General features: G+C 35.0%; 1 protein-coding gene across 9 annotated transcripts in view; it reads left to right on the top strand.

Annotated features, from left to right (window-relative positions):
• Nucleotides 1-23,511, top strand: part of STXBP4 (syntaxin binding protein 4) — a 315,635-nt gene that overhangs the window by 102,279 nt on the left and 189,845 nt on the right. For all 9 annotated transcript variants that reach the window (XM_007481851.3, XM_007481850.3, XM_016430338.2 and 6 more), the window contains 2 exons: nt 4,174-4,268; nt 19,997-20,093. In XM_007481851.3, coding sequence (XP_007481913.1) covers nt 4,174-4,268; nt 19,997-20,093 — 192 coding nt within the window. The remainder of the gene's footprint in view (nt 1-4,173; nt 4,269-19,996; nt 20,094-23,511) is intronic.

The raw sequence follows: 23,511 nt of genomic DNA, 5'->3' as shown, positions 1-23,511 counted from the left end.
CTCATTTCCACCATTGTGCACAATGGATGTCAGACTCAACTATTTAGTTTGCCTATGGTTTATGTTTGCCAACTCACATTTATCTTTGGAGGAAACTAGGAATTTCCAGTCTTATACCTATATCTATAACTGCTATTTCTCCTTCTTCCCTTCCTCCCTCTTTTCCTCCCTCCCTCCCTTCCTTCCTTCCTCCCTCCCTTCCTTCCTTCCTTCCTTCCTTCCTTCCTTCCTTCCTTCCTTCCTTCCTTCCTTCCTTCCTTCCTTCCTTCCTTCCTTCCTTCCTTCCTTCCTTCCTTCCTTCCTTCCTTCCTTCCTTCCTTCCTTCCTTCCTTCCTTCCTTCCTTCCTTCCTTCCTTCCTCCCTTCCTTCCTTCCTTCCTCCCTTCCTCCCTCCCTCCCTCCCTCCCTCCCTCCCTCCCTCCCTCCCTCCCTCCCTACCTCCCTCCCTCCCTCCCTCCCTCCCTCAGCAGTAAGGACAAGGCAATTGGGGTTAAGTGACTTGCCCAGGATCACACAACTGGAAAGAATATGAGGCCGTATTTGAACCCAAGACCTCTAGGCCTGGCTTTCTATCCACTGATTCACCTAGCTGACCTCTCCCCCATCCCTATATTTTCTTTAGGATTTTCCTTATCTGACAATTGTCTTGAAGGTGTCTATGACGGTGTTTTCCCATCAATAGGAATTTTGTGGTTGTTCTGTCTACCTACAGAGATTCTGTCCTAGTCTTTCTTCTTATGGAAAGCTTCTGCAATTACTTCAATGAGTTCATCATATAATTCTTTCATTTTTTAATCATAAGGATTTTGGATATCAAAGCTTATCTCAGTAGTAGGCTAGGTGGTGGTGGTAAATAATTTTTGTAATTGAGCTTTTCTGCTTAAAGGTCTGAGTTGCTTTGTCATAGCTCTCTAGATATAGGCTGGTAAGCCTATCACCAAGGTGAATTTTTCCTAGAACTTGAATCTTCATTAATATAGGGGAATTCTTCTACAATTGTTTTAGAACTCTGCCATGCATTTTGGAATAAGATTGACTTATCATCTTTCCTTAAAGGAAATTAGTATTGTGAAATCATACTAAATGCTACAACCTTTCCAGTTCTCTCTTAGAAATATTAAGACATATTTTCTTAGAGTTTTTGTCAAAATGCCTTGGTTTCATCCCCATATCTTAGCAGAGATAGAAAATCTTATCAATACTTTACACTCAGGAAACAATTCCCTAGTCTAAAGTTTTTCAGATGCATTCTTATTGAATGCCTAACAAATTTCTAAAGGCAGAGAGGCTTGATTATCCTTCTTAAAGAGTTCTCCCTAAAACGGATTACAGTTATGTTCAGACAAAGAACCCTTTAATTAATTCATTTAAAAGAAGAAATATCTTTTAAGGTCATCCTGGACCAGGTTGAAAGGAGAATCCATAGAGAAAATAGCTAAAAATGCTTTTAGGAAAAAGATTTTTTTAGAGTGACTAAAAAGTAAGTTATTAGTCCATCCAGTTGAATCTTAATTATGAAATTTTGTCTTTATTTTTTAATCCTATGAAAGTGTGATTTAGAAATGGCTTTGATAAAGAGATTTTTAAGGTAAAATGGATCTCTTTCCCTTAGAATTTTCTCTCTTACTGAGCAGAAATGCTCATAATAATTTAATTAATTATATGTGTCCATGGCAGAGTAGTGAGAATTTCTTCCACAGTATTCTTTATTTTTCCTCATTCATTCTCTAATCTCTTTGTAGTTTCTTTACTAGAACCAACTACAACTTTCATCAATTGCTTCAATTTTGCTATTTACTAGGTGTTTATCACTATTTAAGTTTCTTGGCCATTTGGGGACTAATCATGGTTATTTTCAAGGGCCATTAGTAATACCTTCTAAAACCAAGGGCTCTACTGGCTATGAGTACTAATAAATTCGTTATCCTAATGGCTGATAACTTTCTTTTCTGCAGTTGGACCACAGGATGCATCCCAGACCTGCTACATAAGACTGACAGTAACTAAAGGACTTAAAAGGCATGGTCACAAAGGATGGGCCAAATAAATTAATAGTACCTTTTATATAGAAGCAGATAATAGTGCCTACTTTTTAGAGTACAGTAGAAACTACACCTAAAGGTGGAATATAAACCAAATAGTTCAGTTCCATAATCCTCTTTACCTCCTTTGTTCCATGTATCTCCAGAGTGCCTAGACTTAAAATCTTATATCTGCCTAAAGGAGCAAATACTTATAAATTGAGACAAAACATGGGATTTTGTTCAATGTTCAGATGCTTCTTTATTCCAATGGTTACATTGGAATTTGTGGGGTGTTCAGGGAAGGCTTACCACCTCTGATGTAAGGGCCTGCTGAGCCCTGCTCAAGGCTACTTATCTGCCTTTGGTGTCTATTTGTCACCCAACTCTCACCTGCAGCTCCAAGAAGATGTAGCAGCCACATTTCAGTAAAATTATCTTGGCAGAAGGGCTAAACAATTAAGGGTAAATGATAGGTCTCCAACCCATTAGTAAGTAAGGATGATGTCTACCACAAGCATGTGAAGATTTTCTCCAATAGAACAGATAGATGAGAATAATTTATTCTGACAACCATGAAAGCAGTGGAAATAGGTACTAGGAAGTACGTAGCGCTTGGTCAGACATCAAAAACCCCAAGGTCATCCACTACATCTTTGCTCATTGCTAGTGGTCCTGACTTTTATCTTGCCACTGAACTTTATTGACTCTAGAAGAGGGAGTGAGGCTGATTATTTTGTGTAACTCAGCTCCACTTAAATCTAATTTATGAGCAAGGCAAGACATCATCCATGTGATGTTATTGGTCCTCTTCTAAAACCCAAGAAGAATAACAATGGTTATATCATTAGTATTGGAACTATTAAGTATTCCAGGAGATCTAAATATTTCCATCACTTCTGCTTGCTCTAGTTATAAGTAATATGGACCCTATAATAGCTTTTTAAAGGTACATTTTTATTGATAAACTTTTCCCTTTTTGTTGTTTTTTGTTTTAATAATATTTTTACTCAATTACATCTAAAAACAATTTTAAATTTTTAGTTACAAATTCTCTCTCTACTTCCCACCCTCACTTCCCACCATCACAGAGATGGTAAGCAAACTGATACATATTTTACATGTGCAACTGTGTAAAACATTTTCCCATATTATTCATCTATTCAATTTTCCCTCATATTCCTCCTTTTTTTCCTCTCCCATATATCTATCCCCTATAATAATTTTTTATTTCAAGGAAAAAGAATAAAGATTTCAACAAAACCAACTAATATATAAAAAAATTTTATATCAGATTCAACATTCCACACTTGCAGATCTTCCACCTCTGCAAAGTTAATAGAGGGAAGTGTCCTGTATAACTTCTTTGGAGCCATGCATGTTCTTCATAATTTGCAGCATTCACTTTTGATTATCTTGTGGTTATTCTTATCATTTACATTGCTGCACTCATTGTTTTCCTAGTTCTGCTTGCTTCATTTTTGCATCAGTTCATGTCTTGTATTCATCACATTCATCATTTCTTACAAGACAGTCATATTCCCATTCTATCCATGTACCACAATTTATTTAGCCATTTTTCAATTATTGAGCATCAGATTTTATTTTCAGTTCTTTGCTACTACAAAAAGTACTATTACAATTATTTTTACGCATTTGGGAAATTTCTTGTTATCAATGATCTCTTTGGATTATAGGCCTAGTAGTGGAATCTCTGAGACAAAGGATATGGATGCTTGATTTACTTTATTCACATACTCCAACTTTCTAAAAACTTTTGGCAGACTTTTATCAAGAATAGCTTCTCCTTCAAGATGGCTTTGACAAAATAAAGTCAGTTTTCATTTTGGCATCCAAATTAGTAGGTTTAGTGTTTTTTTTTCTTTTTTTAGTAGTTCTTGAATGTGTTTTGAGAAAGTATAATCTTCAAATACAGTTTAATTTTTTTATTCAAAATATACCACTTAGGGCTTAAGTGAAGATGTTTTATGTAATATGCTTTAGATTTCTAAAAAAATACTTATTATTTAAACAAAAGTTAATTCTGCCAACTGATTAGCCAAAATTATTTGTGAGGAACCCATAGCAAATCTTGAAAAAAAAAAAGTGTTCAGTTAAATTTCTAATTAATATGTACTCTTTTGTCTCCTTAGATATTGGCCCCAATTGGCCTGATGATTCTGGACCACAAGGAGAGAATATTTCCTTAAATCCCTCAGTTCGCATTAAGGTTGAAAAGCTGGAGATGGTAAACATTTCTAACTCATTTTTTTCTCCTCCAAAAAATAAAGTTACTTTCTTATAAGTTTATTTATTTGTAAAAACAGTGCATTTGTTTATTATTATATTATTTGTTATTGTTACATATTATTGTGCATTATATATAATAATATAACATGTTCTTGTATATTATATAGTTATTATTTGCATAATAATGCCTTCCATTTCTCTAATGGCTTATAGTTTAACTTAGTGCTTTCCTTTTCATTTTTCAATTGATATTCAAACAGCCCTATGAGAAAGATAGAGCACATATTAAACCCATTTTATTGATTATGAACTGAGACTGAGACAGATTCTTGGTCCAGTAACTCCTAAGTTGCTAGCAGCCATCAGCTCTGAGGTCATCTAAATCCTTGGTCCTGTATACTGCCTTCGATTTGAATACACTAGTTGACAGGAGATCATTGTACACAGTAACAGCAATATTCTAATGAAGATCAACTGTGAAAGATTTAACTACTCTGATCAGTACAATGATCCAAAACAATTTCAAAGAACTCATGATAAAAAAAAAAACTCTACCTCCAAAAAGAGAACCAATGAACTTACATATAAATTGAAGCATAATTTTCTTTATTTTTACTTTTGTAGCATGGCTAATATAGAAACATTTTGCATAATTTTATATGTATATTTGATATCATACTGCTTTTCTTCTCAATAGGTGGAGAAGGGGTAGAAGAAAGAATTTGGAACTCATTTTTTTTTTAATGTTAAAAATAAACAATTTTTTAAAATTTAAGGGAAAAAAGGAAAATGTCATTTTGATGAGTCCCTGGTTCACCTTTTGTATAGTGGAATAGAGAGCCAATGTAGGTGTCAGAAAGACCTGGGTTGAAGTTTTACCTTTAATACTTATGCCAGATCATTTAGTGTCTTGTTTTTCTTAAGTGACTATATGACTAAGTTGTAGATGAGGTGCTAATCTGCATTAGGAAAGCATATTTCCATACCATAAGTTACTAATAAAGTTAGGAGTTTTTTTTTTTACTGTTATTTAGTCAAAATCAATTCTCCATTGAGGACTAAGTCCCTGTTTAAGTCTGTAAGTGACAAAATAATGGGTTTAGAAGGTGGGCAAACTGCCTCCTTCTGCTATTGAAAATTAAATAGCACCTTTTGGGAATATGTATAATATCCAATAAATCTTTGATAATTGATCAAAGTGAACCATAAATATTCTTTGCATAAATATTCTTTTTATTCAAAGGTTTTGTTGACCCAATCTTTTTGAACTCCCAACCAAAGTTAGTTGAAAATCAGGATGGCAAAGGGAAACAAATTCTCGTGTGGGAAATTTATAAGCAGAAAGAAGCAATATTAAAAGACATTTTTTAAAAGGAAACTAAATTTTAAAGAGAGAAAATAGTTGAATGATCACAAAGTCTGAGAGAATTGTGAAAGCACCAAATAAGATAAAAGGCACACAATTTTCATGGGAAGGAGAAACCTACTGAGAAAATTTATAAGAGAAGGAATCTGAGATCACAGAAAAAATGAAAGAGGAAAAAAAATAATTTTGGAACTGTTAAGTAGGGAAGTAAGCTTCTGACAGGGAACAGACCAGGAAAATGGCCCATCCATTGTTGTGTTTAATAAAATGGATAGTGTCAGAAGCACCCACTGGCTCCCTCCTTAGCTCTTATAGTCAGATGTTTTCTTTTTTATTTAGTCCAAGAGAGAAGGTAAATGTATAAAATAATAAAATGTAGATTGTAATAGACTATCCATAGTGCTTACTTCTGTCTCCATTCCTTTGTCCATGCCTAGGATGACCCCCTTACCTGTCCAAATTCTCTCTATGTTGTACTTCAGAGTCTGTTGTTTTTTTGTTTTTTGTTTTCCTAAAATTGTATTGTACTTAATCTACTCAGTCTTTGTACTGGACTTTATACTGCTTTTTGTTGATTTCTATTTCATAATTAAGCTCATCTTCCTAATTAGATTATTAATTCCTAAGGTCAGAGACCACTTCTTATATTCTCTCCCCAAAGTTAGAGATTGAGCCTAGACCTATGATTTCACTTATATATGATGCTCCTAAACAAAGAAACTCCCTCTTCTAATGCAAGTCAGCACATTCTTTGCAATTTATAGTCTTCCAGATTTGCCTGAAGCACTGAGAAGTAACTTGCTTAGGGTCACACAGCCAAGTGTCAGAGGCCAGACTTGACCTAAACCTTCTTGACTCTAAGATTCAGTTCTTTATTTGCCAAGCCAAGCTGCCATAGTCTACTAAGATACACTAGCAGTTTGGGGCACAGGAGTAATGCCCCCCAAAATCTTTGTTAACTGACTGATGTGAGACAGAAATAAATATTTCCTGGATTTATTCAGTAGATTGGTTGATATAATTATTTAATAAAGCTTCTTTTTATTTATGCTGCCTCCTATATCTTGTGCCAACCACTCTTTCCCCTTTTAACGTTGTTGTGATATAAAGTCCAAGTTGTGGCTAATTATGAATATTATTAGTCAAGGAAACATACATATAGGTTTAGAAGGGCATCACCCAAGAATGCTAAATTTTAATAATCTTAATTTAATGCAGTGTTTCTTTCAAGACAAAATTAGTCCAGACTCTGGTTATTGGTAAGATGGTCCAGCTAATGTTGCTATAATGCAAAATTTCTATACGAGCTCTAACATCTCCAAACATTTCTGAAGGTTTGACTCAATTTTATAATGAAGGCTATTGCCTCTCTTCCATCTGATTAATTTTCACAATAATACTTTTTCTCTAAATTAGGCTAAAATTTAAGTAATTATATATATATGTGTGTGTGTGTGCATGTGTGATATGTACAGTTACAGAATAAGAATTCAATGTTTGTTCCACAATTTATTTTAAATATATATTTTTTTGGTGAGAACAGAAACTGAAATTTCTGCCACAAAAGAAAGGAATGTGATACCACAGTGTCATCTGTTCTAAAATCCCACATTTCATGATTTCTCCCCACTAATGATTTTTCTTTTATTTATGAATGCTAAAAAGGTGTCACATTAACAAAATGCTTCCCTAAATTTTAGTCTGTCTTCCCTGTAGATATTCCTCGAACAAACTAATGTAATGATACCAGTCAATAAACATTTGTTAAGCACTTACTATATGCCAGATACTGTGCTAAACACTGACATTGATGACTTTGACATTAAATGAGGGTTTTTCTATTTCAGTTGTTACCTGGTAGCTAGATCAGGTTTTATTATCCATTAAACAGACACTCTGAAGACAAAATCAGCATCATAAACTATTGACTCCTTATTTATTGTTCAGGCAACATAAAAACTCTAAATTTCCCAAATCTCTAACAGATAAAAAATGAATCCTGTTTGGTTGTCTGTTCAACATACAATTTATGATTTGAAGAAAAATTCAATGTGAGTAAATTTTAATCTAAACAAGCCGATGTGGTAATTAAGTCTTACAAGGAAAAAGGCTGTTGGCTAGTTATGTAGCTGTTAAGTAATTAGGCCAATCAATAGAAGAGATTTTTAAGGAGAGAAGAGAGTCAAGAATTTGAGCGAAGGAAATTAAATTACCTGTCAAGGCAATCCTTCATATATTTCCACTTATAGTGGAGTGTACTTTAATGGCCTTTGTAGAAAAAAAGAATCCAAATATGTTGAAAAGTGATTTCTAACTGCTCTTCTGATATAAAGCAAGTCATTTGTTATTTTCTGATCTATAAAATGATGGTACCATTACCTCTTCCTATGAGCATTCTGAGAATTATTACCTACCTATGCAAGGTCAAAAGTGACATCACCATTACCATCCTTTTTTGTATATTCCAGATGACTTCAAATACGGCCCTGTGCTCCATTTGATCTTTACAATAAGCCTATGATATAAGTACAATAAAGTTTATCTAGTAAAGGATTCTTGGTGATGTCTTTACAAAGAGGAAGAAAATATCGCACCCCTGGTTCATCTATATTATTTTACTTGAGCAATATCCACTAAGACCCAGGTGCCATTTCCTTGATATTTACTCAACCTCTGCTGTTTCTTTCACATTTGAAGAAAGGTTTCAGTGAACAATAATATACCTAATTTCTGTTGGCAGCTGCTGTTGCTGATAACCCCCTTTATGTTTTAAGTTGGATAGTTTTCAGCAGTATTTTAAGGCAGTAATATTTTCCTAATCATTCATTTGGGCTTATGGAAACATTAAAGCCACTCATCCAATGAAAAATTGCATTTTTCCTCTGAAATGAAGAAAAATAATTCATCAATCCAGGCATTATTTAAATATCCTTGTTTTGTCAAAACTAAGATCAGTTCACCTGGTTTACTTTTTAACTTCATTGCATTACCATTTTCTATCTTGAATATAATATACTCAATTCACCCATTATGAAATGTATTTCTTTAGTGCAGATGATCTTCTATATAGCTATTTTGATGAGTCCAGCCTAGTTTAATTTATACAATAGTTGATTAAATTGTGGAGTTTTATTCTTATCATATACTTATCATATTTATTTATTATATATAATTTATAATTTAAATATATATATATATTTATTCTTATCATATATACACATACACTCAGAAAGACGTATCAGCACATATTTCATGGCCAATGACCACACTTGGCATAAATTTTGTGAACAAGAACAAATATTAGAAATCCAACAATTCTGATTATTTTCAGATTACTATTGTCAACTTTTTTGGTTGTTTTAAAATAACTGAAGGCTGTATATTTTAAATATTCTCATCTTTCAGTCAGTAGTGTGCTTGAATTATGTGTGGTTGAATTATACATATATATCCCATTAAGGATCCAGTCCCAGTTATTATATTCATAGAATGGCATGTGAGCAAAGCTTATAGTCTTATACTTAAACAAATGATTATATATGCATATTCTTCACTATTAGGATCTTTAATCGCCGATTTTTCTAAGATTTTTTCCCCTCGTTCAGATAGTAGCCTCAGTTTAGTAAAACATGGATTGTCACAAGCATTCATATCTTCCTTTTCTTTTTTGAAATTGCCATCATTGATTTTGACCAGTTATCTTGTCATTAGCGAAAAAATGTGTCATCAAAATAATAACTTTTATTTTATAATACCTTAAGGTTTTCAGAGAGCTTTACATATGTTATCTCAATCAATCCTTATAACAGCTGTGTGCATTAAATATTGCTGTTCTTCCCACTTCTCAGATGAGGAAATTGAGGCTTAGAAAAAATTTAATTGTCTTGCCAGTGGTTCCTTGGTTAGATATCTGGCTATTAACAGGAAATATTTGGACCCAGGGCTCCCCCAACTCTTTTTTTTTTTAGTCTATCAGTCTTTCCACATTTCCACATTGCCCCTCTTCATATGATCACAAAATATATAGGAATATAAATAACTTAAATATAAAGTTGACATATATTCATTATCAAGCACCCACTATCTGCCAGGCCTTGTGTTGCTAGAGATACAGGGAGAAAAATGAGAGGCCCTGCCTAGAAGGGACTTACTTTCTCCTGGAGTGTTGATACTGCCTTCAGATTATATTGTTGTTTAAATTAAATGTTTCTTTTTAGTAAGTAATTCTAACATTTATCTTTTAAATTGATATTAAGGGCCTGGTTAGAGAAGCAGCCTTTTCCCTTAGGGCATAGCTTGTTTACATAGCTACATAAATGAATTTATCTGATTAGCTAGCTATTGATTCCTGCTACTACTAATAATTTTGCATAGGTAGACAAAAAATAAACAAGTCTGGCTTTCTACAAGGGGATGAGAAGATACAAAATATATATAATAAGTAGGTATAAATTAACTTAAAGGAAGAGCATTAACATCTGGGGAAGGGGTTGGGGGAAAGATCAGGGGAGACTTTATAGAAGGTGGTATCTGAGTTGGGTCTTAAAGGAAAACTAGGATTCTGAGAGGGATTTCTAGAAGAAGGTTGAAGAGGAAGAGAGCATAAAAGATACTGAAGTTGTAAACCGAGGTACCTGGAAGGATGCTAATGCCCTCAACAGAAATAGGGAAGGAAAGGATTCATTTTGAGGACAATATAGGGAAATGAGGGAATTTGTGACTAATAATTTCAACTTTCCTAGGAAAATCACAAACAATTATCTTCTGAGAGAAAAACTAGGTAAGGCATAGGAGCCTTGAGGAGGGATAGTTCAGAACATTGATTGAGGAAAGCATGCTCTAGTCCCAGAAGGGTATGCATGAGGCACTACGGAACCCAGGGCAGGTGCCAATAGAGGAAGCAATTTCCCTAAAAAGGAGGAATACTAAAGACAAACTTTTACCTATTTTAATTTACCCTACTGTATCTAAGAGCCCAATTCTGTTATTATTCTTTTTTTGTTTTTTTGTTTGGTTGGTTTTTTTACATTTTTTCCCCTTTGATTTGATTTGATTTTTTTGGTTACAATACTCACTTTATTTCCCTACTTTCCCTCCACCCACCCTTCCCGCAGCTGACGCACAATTTCATTGGGTATTACTTGTGTCCTTGATCAGAACCTGTTTCCATGTTGTTGATGTTTGCTCTAGGATATTCATTTAGAGTCTACATTCCCAACCATAATCCTTCAACCCATGTATTCAAGCAGTTGTTTTCCTTCGGTGTTTTTACTCCCACAGTATTTCCTCTGAATGTGGATAGTGGTCTTTCTCATAGATTCCTCCAAGTTGTTCAGGATCACTGCACTGCCACTAATGGAGAAGTCCATTACATTTGATTCTACCATAGTATATCAGTCTCTGTGTACAATGTTCTCCTGGTTCTGCTCCTCTCACTCTGCATCACTTCCTGGAGATTGTTCCGGTCCCCATGGAATTCCTCCAATTTATTTTTCCTTTGAGCACAATAGTATTCCATCACCAACATATACCACAATTTGTTCAGCCATTCCCCAATTGAAGGGCATCCCCTCAATTTCCAATTTTTGGCCACCACAAAGAGTGCAGCGATGAATATTCTTGTACAGGTCTTTTTCCTTATTATCTCTTTGGGGTACAAACCCAGCAGTGTTATGGTTGGATCAAAGGGCAGACAGTCTTTTAGTGCCCTTTGGGCATAGTTCCAAATTGCCCTCCAGAATGGTTGGATAGATTCACAACTCCACCAGCAATGAATTAGTGTCCCAATTTTGCCACACTCCCTCCAGCATTCATTACTTTCCTTTACTGTCATATTAACCAATTTGCTGTGTATGAGGTGATACCTCAGAGTTGTTTTGATTTTCATTTCTCTGATTCTTAGAGATTTAGAGCACTTTTTCATGTCTTATTAATAGTTTTGATTTCTTGAAGTGAAAATTGCCTATTCGTGTCCCTTGCCCCTTTATCAATTGGAGAATGGCTTGATTTTTTTGTACAACTGATTTAGCTCTTTGTAAATTTGAGTAATTAGAACTTTATCATGGGGTTTTTGTTATGAAGATTGTTTCCCAATTTGTTGCTTCCCTTCTCATTTTGGTTGCATTGGTTTTGTTTGTACAAAACCTTTTTAATTTGATGTAATCAAAATTATTTATTTTACATTTTGTGACTCTTTCTAACTCTTGCTTGGTTTTAAAATCTTTCCCATCCCAAAGGTCTGCCATATTCTGTGTTCACCTAATTTACTTATAGTTTCCATCTTTATGTTTAGGTCATTCACCCAGTCTGAGTTTATCTTGGTGTATGGTGTGAGGTCTTGATCCAAACCTAATCTCTCCCACACTGTCTTCCAATTTTCCCAGCAGTTTTTATCAAATAGTGGGTTTTGGTCCCACAAACTGGGATCTTTGTGATTATCATATACTGTCTTGCTGAGGTCATTTACCCGTAGTCTATTCCACTGATCCTCCTTTCTGTCTCTTAGCCAGTACCAAATTGTTTTGATGACCTCTACTTTATAGTATAGTTTGAGATCTGAGATTGCAAGGCCTCCTTCCTTTGCATTGTTTTCCATGATTTCCCTGGATATATTTGATCTTTTGTTCTTCCAAATGAACTTTGTTATGTTTTTTTCTAATTCAGTACAGAAGTTTTTTGGAAGTTCAATGGGTATGGCACTAAATAAGTAAATTAATTTGGACAGGATTGTCATTTTTGTTATGTTAGCTCATCCTACCCATGAGCAATCAATGTTTCTCCAATTGTTTAGATCTAGTTTTAATTGTGTGGAGAGTGTTTTGTAGTTGTGTTCATATAGTTCCTTTGTTTGTCTCAGCAGAAAGATTCCTAAGTATTTTATATTGTCTTGGGTGATTTTAAATGGAATTTCTCTACCTAATTCTTGCTGCTGAAATGGGTTGGAGATATATAGAAATGCTGATAACTTATGTGGGTTTATTTTGTATCCTGCAACTTTGCTAAAGTTGTTGATTATTTCCACTAGCTATCTGGTTGATTCTCTAGGATTCTTTAAGTAGACCATTATATCATCCACAAAGAATGATAGCTTGTTCTCCTCATTGCCAATTTTAATGCCTTCAATTTCTTTTTTTCTCTAATTGCTACTGCTAGTGTTTCTAGTACAATGTTGAATAATAGAGTTGATCATGGGCATCCTTGTTGCACTCCTGATCTTATTGGGAAGGCTGCTAGTTTATCCCCATTGCAGATGAAGTTTGCTGATGGTTTTAGATATATACTGTTTATTATTTTTAGGAAAGACCCTTCTATTCCTATACTTTCTAGTGTTTTCAATAGGAATGGGTGTTGTAGTTTGTCAAAGACTTTTTCTGTATCTATTGAGATAATCACATGATTTTTGTCAGTTTGCTTGTTAATATTGTCAACTATGTGGATGGTTTTCCTAATATTGAATCATCCTTGCAATCCTGGTATGAATCCTACCTGGTCATAGTAAATAACCCTTGTAATGATTTATTGAGGTCTTTTTGCTAGTATCCTAGTTAAGATTTTTGCATCTATATTCATTAGGGAGATTGGTCTATAGTTTCCTTTCTCTATTTTTGACCTGCCTGGTTTTGGGATTGGTAACATATTTGTGTCGTAAAATGAATTTGGTAAAACTCCTTCTGTGCTTATTCTGTCAAATAGTTTGTATAATATTCGGGTTAGTTGTTCTTTGAATGTTTGATAGAATTTATTTGTGAATCCATCTGGACCTGGGGATTTTTTCTTAGGGAGTTCTTTGATGGCTTCTTCAATTTCTTTTTCTGATATGGGGTTGTTTAGGTAATTTATTTCTTCCTCTATTAGTCTAGGCAATTTATATTTTTGTAATTATAGTAATCATCCATATCACCTAGATTGCCATATTTGTTGCCATATAGTTGGGCATAGTAGTTTTTAATAATTGCCTTAATTTCCTCTTCATTAGAGGTGAGGTTTCACTTTTCATCTTGGATACTGTCAATTTGGTTTTCTTCTTTCCTTTTTTTAATTAGGCCTACTAGTACTTTGTCTATTTTATTTGTTTTTTTAAAGTACCAGCTTCTAGTCTTATTTATTAATGCAATAGTTCTTTGACTTTTAATTTTATTAATTCATCCTTTGATTTTTAGGATCTCTAATTTATTCTTTATGTGAGGATCTTTAATTTGTTCACTTTCTAGTTTTTTTAATTTGCATGCCCAATTCATTGATCTCTGCTCTCCCTAATTTGTTAATATATGAATTCAAGAATATAAATTTCCCCCTGAGTACTGCTTTGGCTGCATCCCATAGGTTTTGAAAGGATGTCTCATCATGGTCATTTTCTTCAATGAAATTATTAACTGTTTCTATGATTTGTTCTTTGACTAACCAGTTTTGGAGTATTGTATTGTTTAATTTCCAGTTAATTTTTTATTTACCTCTCCATGTACCCTTACTAATTATTATTTTCATTGCATTGTGATCTGAGAAGGTTGCATTTATTATTTCTTCTCTTTTTCACTTTGCAATGTTTTTTATGTTTGCAATGATTTTATTCCCTAATACATGGTGAATCTTTGTGAATGTACGATGTGCTGCCAAGAAGAAGGTATATTCCTTTTTGTCCCTCATACACATGTATATGTATTTATGCATACATATATCTATATACCTTTTTATGTCTTGTTATTTCATCCTATACAGTATGTCACTCTTCCCTCTAAGTGTAATTCTTCTAGCTTCCTGGATGATAACAACAGTTTTTAAGAGTTACCAATGACCTCTTTTCTTATAGGGATACATATCATTTTAACTTATTGAGTCTCTTTTAAAAAAGGGTTTTTTTTTGTTTTGTTTTTCTTTTCCCCCTCTTTTTAAATTACCTCTTGATGGTTCTCTTGTGTTCTGTGCTTGGACATCAAATTTTCTGTACAGGCCTGTTCTTTTCTTTACAAATTCTTGGAATTCTTCTATTTTGTTGAATGACCATACTTTCTCCTGGAAGAATATAGTCAGTTTTGCTGGGTTGTTGATTCTTGGTTGTAGACCTAGTTCCCTTACTTTTTGGAATATCATATTCCATGCCTTTTATTCCTTCAGTGTAGATGCAGCCAGATCCTATTTTATCCTTACTGTGGTTCCATGGTATCTGAATGGATTCTTCTTGCCAGCTTGTAATATTTTTTCTTTGGTCTGATAGTTCTTAAATTTGGCTATAACATTACTTGGTGTTGTCAGTTGGGGATTAAATACAGGAGGTGATCTGTGGATTCTTTCAATCTCCACTTTTCCCTCTTGTTCTAGAATATCAGGTGTAAACCTTAAAATTTCCCAGACCCTACTTTATAAGATTTGATTAAGACCATTCCCTATTTGGGCAGTGAACTCTACTTAAAGCAGAAATGTGAGAATTCTACTTTACCTACTTGGGTCTGCCCTAGGGGAAGATAAAGTTGTAAACTCTTTTCTGAACAATGAAAAGTACTTAAACCCATACTTTTCTTAAGCTAAGTACCTATAAAGGTCAAGCAACTTGTGAATTTCCAAGGAACAAAGAACTGGAAAACTTACTCAGAGCTTTCCTGGTGTGAATTACTCAAAAATCCACACCTTCTTAGGTGTGGACTAAGAATGGGCAGTCTTTAGAAACATCTACAGTGATTGGTAGATGTAAGGACTTAGGGGAGGTGACAGAGAAGATTTTGCCCTTAAAAATAAGAGCTCAGGGAAGAGCTGGAAGTCATTCTGAAACATTCAGATTGGAGAGACTCATTCTGAGGAGACTGATTCTGAAACATTCAGATGGAGGAGGGAGCTGGTGAAAGCAGCTGAGATGCTGCTGGCCTGGTGTCATTAGAAATCCTTACTTAGACAGATCTTATGGTGAGTTATAAAAAACTGACTGATTTCTCTTTTAAGACTCAGATCTCGGCCATATTGGCTTGAGGCCCTTCATACTTATTCCTTTCTTACTCTCTCTCTCTCTTTCTTTGATTACTCATTGTATTGTTAATTAAAATCTCTATAAAACCCAATTGACTTGGGTATTTGAATAATTGGGAATATTTCCCTGGAGACCACCTTATATTTGATTTTAAACCCAAGACACTGTAGTGAAACATATTTCTGCAATCAAACTTACTCACCCTCTCTTATATCTGTCACAATTTATATCTTCCACTATTTTAACCACTACAGTTTAAGACCTCAACCATTTTTAAATCTCACACAGGGCAGTTTTCTTGAATGATTTCCTGTAGTATTGTGTCCAGGCTTTTTCTTTTCTCGTGGTCTTCTGGTAGACCAATGATTCTTAAATTGTCTCTCCTCAAACGTTTTTCTAAATCTTCTGTTTTGTGAATGAGATGTTTCGTATTTTCCTCAATTTTTTTATTCTTTTGGTTTTATTTCATAGTGTCCTACTGCCTTGTCAGGTCACTTAATTGTAGTTGTATTCTGGTTCTTAAAGACTGGATTTCATTCCTGGCTCTTTGGTCATCCTTCTTTTTCTGGTCTGATTTTCTTTGGAGGCTATATTTCATCCTCTTTGCCTCATCTTTCATTTCCTTTTCCTCATTTTCGAGCTGATTGATTTTGGCTTTCAAGACACTATTTTCTGTTTCCAGATGACTTATCTTAGTTTTTAAGTTCTTTTCCCAATTGTCTTCAGCCTCTCTTTATTGTGTTTTGAATTGCATTTTGAGTTCTTCCAAAGCCTGTATCCAAATCGCTGGGATTTCTGATTTTTCCTTTGCTGATCATTCCCACTCTGTTTCAATCGTTCTTTGCTCGTTACCTGTACAAAAGCTGTCTATTGTAATTTCTTTCATTTTTTTCTCTTGTTTGCTCATATTTACCCCATTCTTTGCTCCCCGTACTTGTCTGTGCTCTTGCTCCTCTCATTTTTTTGGTTTTGGGGGTTTCTGTCAGTATCCACTCTTGGAGATTTGACAGAAGGTCTCTCCCTGCAATCTGTGGGGGAGGGACATTGTAGTTTGAGCTTTCCTATCCTCTGGAGGCTTTTGATTGGATTAAAGTCCAGAAGTCTGTGAGGGAGGGTTGTTGGAGTTTGGGCTTCCCTGACCTCTGTAGACTTTTGATGGGATTAAGTTCAGCTGAGTTAGGCTGGATGTGCCCTGAGGCCAAAATCTCCTGGAAGGCTAGAGCAATATGGAGGGTCTTCATAGCTCTTTCCAATCTGCCAGCTTTGCGCTCCCTCCCCAGCTCCTTCCCTGCCACCTGTGTTTGATGCTCTGAGCCTGGCATAGCCCTACCCACAAGGTACACCCTCTAGACCAGCGCCTTTGCCCATCCAGGGGTTCCCACTGCTGCTGGGGGCTTAGAGCTCTAGGTTGGGTCCTGGGACCTTCTTTCTGCCTTCCCCTTAAAACTGAGTGTTCTCGGATTCAGGTTTTTGGGGGGTGTACCTTTTGGATTGAGTCCAACAGAAGGGTTCCTTAGCTCTGTTTTGTTGTTAGGTTTGATTTTCAATCTCCTAGGATTAGTCAGTTTGTTATCAGTAAGGAAGGGTTTTCAGAGGTCTGAACTTCTGCTGCTTCTCAGCTGCCATCTTGACTCCCCAATTCTGCTATTAATCTCTGTGTACTTTTGTTCTCAAAGATAAGAAACTTTATCAAATAATATTTTTAATTTTTTTAATATGCTTTTTGGTTGCTAGGATGGCAAATTAGGTGCATTCGCCCAGCTGAAGTCCCCGAACATTCCCTTTCAGATAACTTTTAAAAAAACTCCTCAAATCCAATTCTGGAGCAGCAGAGTCAGCAAAATGTCAGGATGAGATATTCTCTGGCCTAAGAAATTTTAAGAGTTAAGCAGGAAAAACTTGGAATGCCAGTATTGAGGTCTGATGGAGGTTTGTGTGGAGCCTACATATGTGGCAGTAGCAACATTGGTGGCAGCAATAGCTTCAGGATATTTTTGTCTAGAGATAGTAAGAGGATTAGATGACTGCTCAGAAAGAGATTATCGGTGAAACTTTGCTGGCACTAATATGCAATTCTATTGCCCATGTGCATTTTGGGGTCACAATTCCAGAGTGGCAAGGAGTGCTGGTGAATGGTCACAAGAGATCAAGGGCCTTGGTCAGAATATCAGAGCAGAGGGGAGCTCTAGCTCATGTAGCTAATGGGAACCAGAGTCTTTCTTGGGTAAGGATCAGAGCACAGACCAGGAGATCAGTGACCATACCTCTCCCAGAATTACACCACTTTGGAAGCACCAGAAACTTACAGACCCAGAAGTCGCTCTGAAAATAGTAGCACAAAATAACTTGAAGTTTGGGGCAGTGCCTTCCCACCCTAAGATGAGCAGAGCCAAACTTTAACATAAAGTCCAAAGTCAAAAAATAGTTTGAAAAATGAGTTGACTCTAAAAAGCTACTATGGTGATAGGGAAGCTCAAGACATAAACTCAGAAGACAACAGTGTGAAAACAACTGCCAAAGAAAGCCTCAAAGAAAAAAGCTAATTGGATCCCAATCCAACAAAAATTCCTAAAAGGGTTAAAGAAAAAAATAGATGATAGAGGAAACATGGGGTAGGGGTGGGGGGGTTGGGGGAAATGAGAGTAGTGGGGAAAATTTTAAGAAAATAAAATTAACAGCTTTGTAAAAGAGGCATAGGAATATATGATGAAAATACTATCTAAAAAAAAACCCCAACAGAATTTGCCTGATAATAAAAGAGGCACAAAAAAATCACTAAAGCAGAGAACTCTAAAAAAGCAAAATAGGTCAAGTGGAAAAGGAATACAAAAATTCACTGAAGAAAAGTATTTTAAAAGCCAGTTTGGTTAATGGAAAAAGAGGTACAAAAACTCACTGAAGAAAAATTCTTATAAAGTATCATTTGGCCACTTAAGAAACAATTCTCTAAAAATTCAAATTGAGCAAGTAGAAGTTAGTGACTTTATAAAATGCCATAGAATAGTAAAACAACACCAAAATATTGAAGACATAGAAGAAAATGTGAAATATCTTTCTGGAAAAACAACTGACCTTGAATATAGTTTGAGTAGAGATAACTTAAGGATTACTGAACTACCTGAAAGTTGTGATTGACATCCTATCTCAAGAAATTATAGATATCTATCTATAGATACATGCTTTTATAGACATCATATTTCAAGAAATTATTGACCCAAACTGCCCTGATATCTTAGATCCAGAGAGTAAAGTAGAAATTGAAAGAATCCACTGACCACCTCTTAAAGGAGATCCCAAAATGATAATTCCCAAGAATAATTTAACCAAATTTCAGAACTCTCAGGTCAAGGTGAAAATGTTATTGGGAGCCAGAAGAAGACAATATAAGGAATGCTGGGCACCACTGAATCAATGTTTTTGAATTGTAGTGCTAGAAAAGAGTTTTGAGAGTCCCTAGGACAGCAAGGAGATCAAATCAATCAATACTTAAAGAAATTAATTCTGACTATTCACTGGAAGATCAGATCCTGAAGCTGAAGCTTATTATTTTGGCCATGTAAAGAGAAGTCAGAACTTATTTGAAAAGAAAGACCCTGATGGACCAGACTGCTTACCATCTCCAAGGAGGGGAAGAAGAGAGACAAGTTAAATCATAATTTCATAAAACTTATATTGAAAATTGTTATTACATGTAATTGGAAAAATAAAATAACTTTGAATAAAACAAATATAAAACAACAAAAGAAAAAAAGAAAAGACCCTGACATTAGGAAAGATTGAAAGGAAAAGGAAAGGGGGATGGCAAAGATGGATAGACAGTGTCATGGAAGCAACATACATGAACTGGGACAGACTTCAGGACATAGTGGAGGATAGAAGTGCCTGGCATTCTATGGGCATTGGCCCATAGGATCACAAAGAGTCAGACACTAATGAATGAGTAACAACAACAAAAATAACCTTCTCTTTTGTACAATACAATGTATCTTGTATTGAGTAATGTAATTTTATTGACATTCTGGGGCATTCTTCTAGAAACTGATCTTTCTGCTCTTTTCTGTAACTTGGTCATGTTTTCTTGCTGTCCTACCTATGTATATAGTTTTGTAAAATGAAAGTCATTTGTCCTTGAGGCAGATGCTGTGCTCATAAATTTTGTTTTAGCTGAAAAGTATAGGTTTAGAAAAAAAATTGTTTGGAAACTCAGAAAGTAAATATTTGATGGACAGTTAATCCACAAGGGGCAAGCTGAGTTGACTCATCCATCTGTTTTATTCATCACTCTGGTCACGGCACCTCATTGATTTTTGTATTGGCTTATAAAATGAAGCTGTAATGGATAGGACTTTATTCCTTGTGGGTCAAGATGTGAACATTCTCCTCACCAAGGTTCTTTTTCTTCCAGGCCCTAAATTATCTTGGTATTCAACCCACAGAAGAGGAGCACAAAGCCCTGAGGCAACAAGTACAAATAGACTCCATGGGAACTGTGTCTTTTGGAGGTAATTTCTGGCCTGTAATTCTGAATCACAATACAGAAACTGGTCAAGAATCATTTTCATTAAAATATCCTGCCCTCCCTCCATTTAGAATCATAAACAGTGTCTCAGACTCCTCAATCAAAATATAGCACAGACTTATCTCATTTGTAAGGCAAGCATCATCTTAGGATCAAGAAGTTGATGTAATTGATTATAAGGTACACCATCCATTACTTTTTCTTTCAGCCCAGTAAGTGAAAAATATTTACCAATTGTTTCATATTTTGCTAGAAGCATCATGGCATATTGGTTTGAGTGCTGGCCTTGGAATCAAGAAAACTTGGGTTAAAATCTCATCTTGTGGAAGAAATTTATTAGCCAAGATGCCAAAAAATAAAAAATAAAACAAAGTTTCCAAGCCAAAAAGAAATAGGTTTATTGAGAGAGGGCTAGTCACACAATAAAACTGGACTCCAGTCAGCAACCAAAGCCTTGTTAGTAGCATTCTTAAAAAGGAAATTATGACATAAGCCTAAATCAGCAGATATGTATATACTAGGGTTTTTAGATACAGAGTGGAGGTCATACAGGAGGAGTAAGCAAAGTGCATGCAGTAAAATTTGTGTATACCAGATTAATAACTTCATAGCATAGCCATGTCACAGCAGCATGACAGTACAATAATAGAACAAGATGACTGTGATTACTGAATGAAATCAAGGCAAGAGGGGAGGGGATGGGACAGGCAATAACAGAATAGCTATAGAGTATTACAGAATTATAAAATATATAAAAAACAATATCAGAATCATAAGGGGTATGGAATTTCACATTCACATTATCCAATATTTACTTGCAGTGTATTCTAGGGAAAATCACTTAATATTTATGTTCCCCATGCACCATGTGGCTTATTTAATAAATAATTGATGGGTTGTAATCTATGAAAGAAAGTGTCATACCAGGAGTTAGTTGCCTCTTCCTCTTCCATTATGGTTAAATCATAGATTCTGATGTACACACACACATATAACTATTTGCTACTTATTGATATAAGCATTTAGGGTTATAAATTTCCCCCCCAAGTATTGCTTTGGCTATATGCCATAAGTTTTGACATATAGTCTCCTTATTGTCAGTCTCTTCAGTAAAATCAGTGATTGTTTATGATTTGTTCTTTGACCCAGCTATTTTGAAGAATTCGATTATTTAGTTTCCAGTTAATTTTTTATTTACCTCTCCATGAAACCTTATTGATTTTAAGTTTTATTGCATTATGATCTGAAAAAGTTGCATTTATTATTTCTGTTTTTCTGCATTTGGCTCTAAAGTTTTTATGACCATATACTGATGAAAAAAAAGTATATTCCTTTTTAATCCCTATTTTAATTTTCTCTAGATAGCTATTAAATCGAACTTCTAAAATTTTATTCACTTTCTTTACTTCTTATTTATTTTGGGGGGTTAGATTTTTCTAATTCTAAAAGAGGAAGGTTGAGGTCCCCCACTAGTATAGTTTTACCATCTATTTCTAGTTGCTACTTATAAGGGGATGAGGGAATATATATATATATATAGATATAGATATTATGGATAAACATAGATATTATGGATATTACATACTTATTTACATCCATGTAAATATATACACGCACACACATATATATATTCATATATTTGTATGTTCTCCAAAACCTCTTGTGTATAGTCATAGGTGTTGTTAAATTTATGGTTGGACTGAATATTTAATTGGTCAACAGGGATTTAATTTCTAAATCCCAAAATGAATTACTAAAGTAAAATGAAATTTCTGGTAGTTTATTTTACAATAGAGGGAAGATATTAAGGAAGAGAGAAAAGGGGAGAGAGAAAAAGAGACAGAGAGAGAGCAAGCGAGCTCTGGCTTCTTCTGAGTCAGGTAGAAATTCTAAGGCCCCAGCCAGGGGAAAGGAGTCTCAAGATGATGGGCCTTTCCCAGAGATTCATGCTTCCAGAAAGGGCAAGGAAGGAAGTCAGCCTTTACACTCACCACATTGTCAGTTCAATCAGCAGATTCTTTTATCAGCCTCAACTCCAGCAGGCTCCACTCCAAGTGTCTCTTTCAAACACCAAGTGTCCCTCTTCACTCCAAGTGACTCCCTTCAAGTATCTCTGTGTGTGTCTCTGTTTCTACTTTTTAAAGACCTTTTTCTCTTGTGTCACTTTCCCTAAATTTTTATATCTACCAATCACTCCACTCCAGGACTGCCCACTCTTTCACAGGTAGGTCACAGACCTCCCACTCAGTGTATGAAATGGGTGTTCACACCTTTTTGTGGTTAAAATCCAAAACGGGTAGATCTCCACACTCAACTTTGTACTGTGCTTTACACTTTGGGGGTTAAAATCTAAAAGTAGACAGGGGATTACAATTTAATCTTCACAATTTAATCTTCACAATCAAGGAAGAGCTAAGTACCTTCATTGTTACAATCAGGAGAGAGCCAAATCCAATCTTCACAATGTGTATTTACATGTATATAATTATGCACATGTACATATTTATAAAGATATATATATACACACACACACACACACGCACACGCACACGCACACATTTGTTAGGGGGGGGGGGAGTAAGTTCTCAAGAACTGCATTTTTGCTCAGAGACCTGATGTTTACTCATTCATTCATTAACAAATATTTTATTAAGCACTTACAACATACTGCCAAGTGATGATAGGGCAGTAAGGTGGTAGCACAGTGAATATAGCACCAGGTTTCGAGTCTGGAGGACCTGGGTTCATATCTGACCTCAAACACTTCCTACCTCTGTGGCATTGGCCAAGTCACTTAACCCTAATTGCCCAGCTCTGGCCACTTTTCTGTTTTAGAATTGATACTGAGCAGAATAGGTAAGAGTTTAAAAGAAAATACTAAGTGATAATAAGGATATAGAGATTTAACAGTCATGGTCCCTATTTTCAGGGAACTCAGTAACCAGAAGCCCCAAATCCTAACTTGTATTCCCATAAACTTTATTAGTCCACTTGATTTCTGAAAGAGCTCCCTGTGTGATATAAAGAGTTTAGAGGCTTAAATATATTGACTTAGGTTTTGTTTCCTTGTCTGAATTCATATGAAAGCTGTGTAATTTGTCAATTTTTCCAGTGTTTTTGTCTTTATAATTCTTTAGTTTATACATTTGAAATAAAATTTTATTTCGTGCTTATGTTGAGAGCTCAGTTGTTTGCAGTTTGTTTCAAAGAAGTAGAATTTGAGATTTTTATTAAATAGTCTTTGAATTTGATAAAAAATAAATAATTAAGCCAGCAGCTAAATCCATGTTTTGAGGTTATTGATTTAGTTTGATTGGTTTGTTAATTTCTAAATCAGGATCATGTTAATTTTGTCATCTCAATGTCTTTCTCAAATGCTAACTGTGTAGTTCTAAAACATT

This window comes from Monodelphis domestica, chromosome 2 (genome assembly GCF_027887165.1).
Source record: "Monodelphis domestica isolate mMonDom1 chromosome 2, mMonDom1.pri, whole genome shotgun sequence".
Lineage (NCBI taxonomy): Eukaryota > Metazoa > Chordata > Mammalia > Didelphimorphia > Didelphidae > Monodelphis > Monodelphis domestica.
The sequence above is the reverse complement of the archived record's forward strand: the minus strand, read 5'-3'. Positions and strand labels throughout refer to the sequence as shown.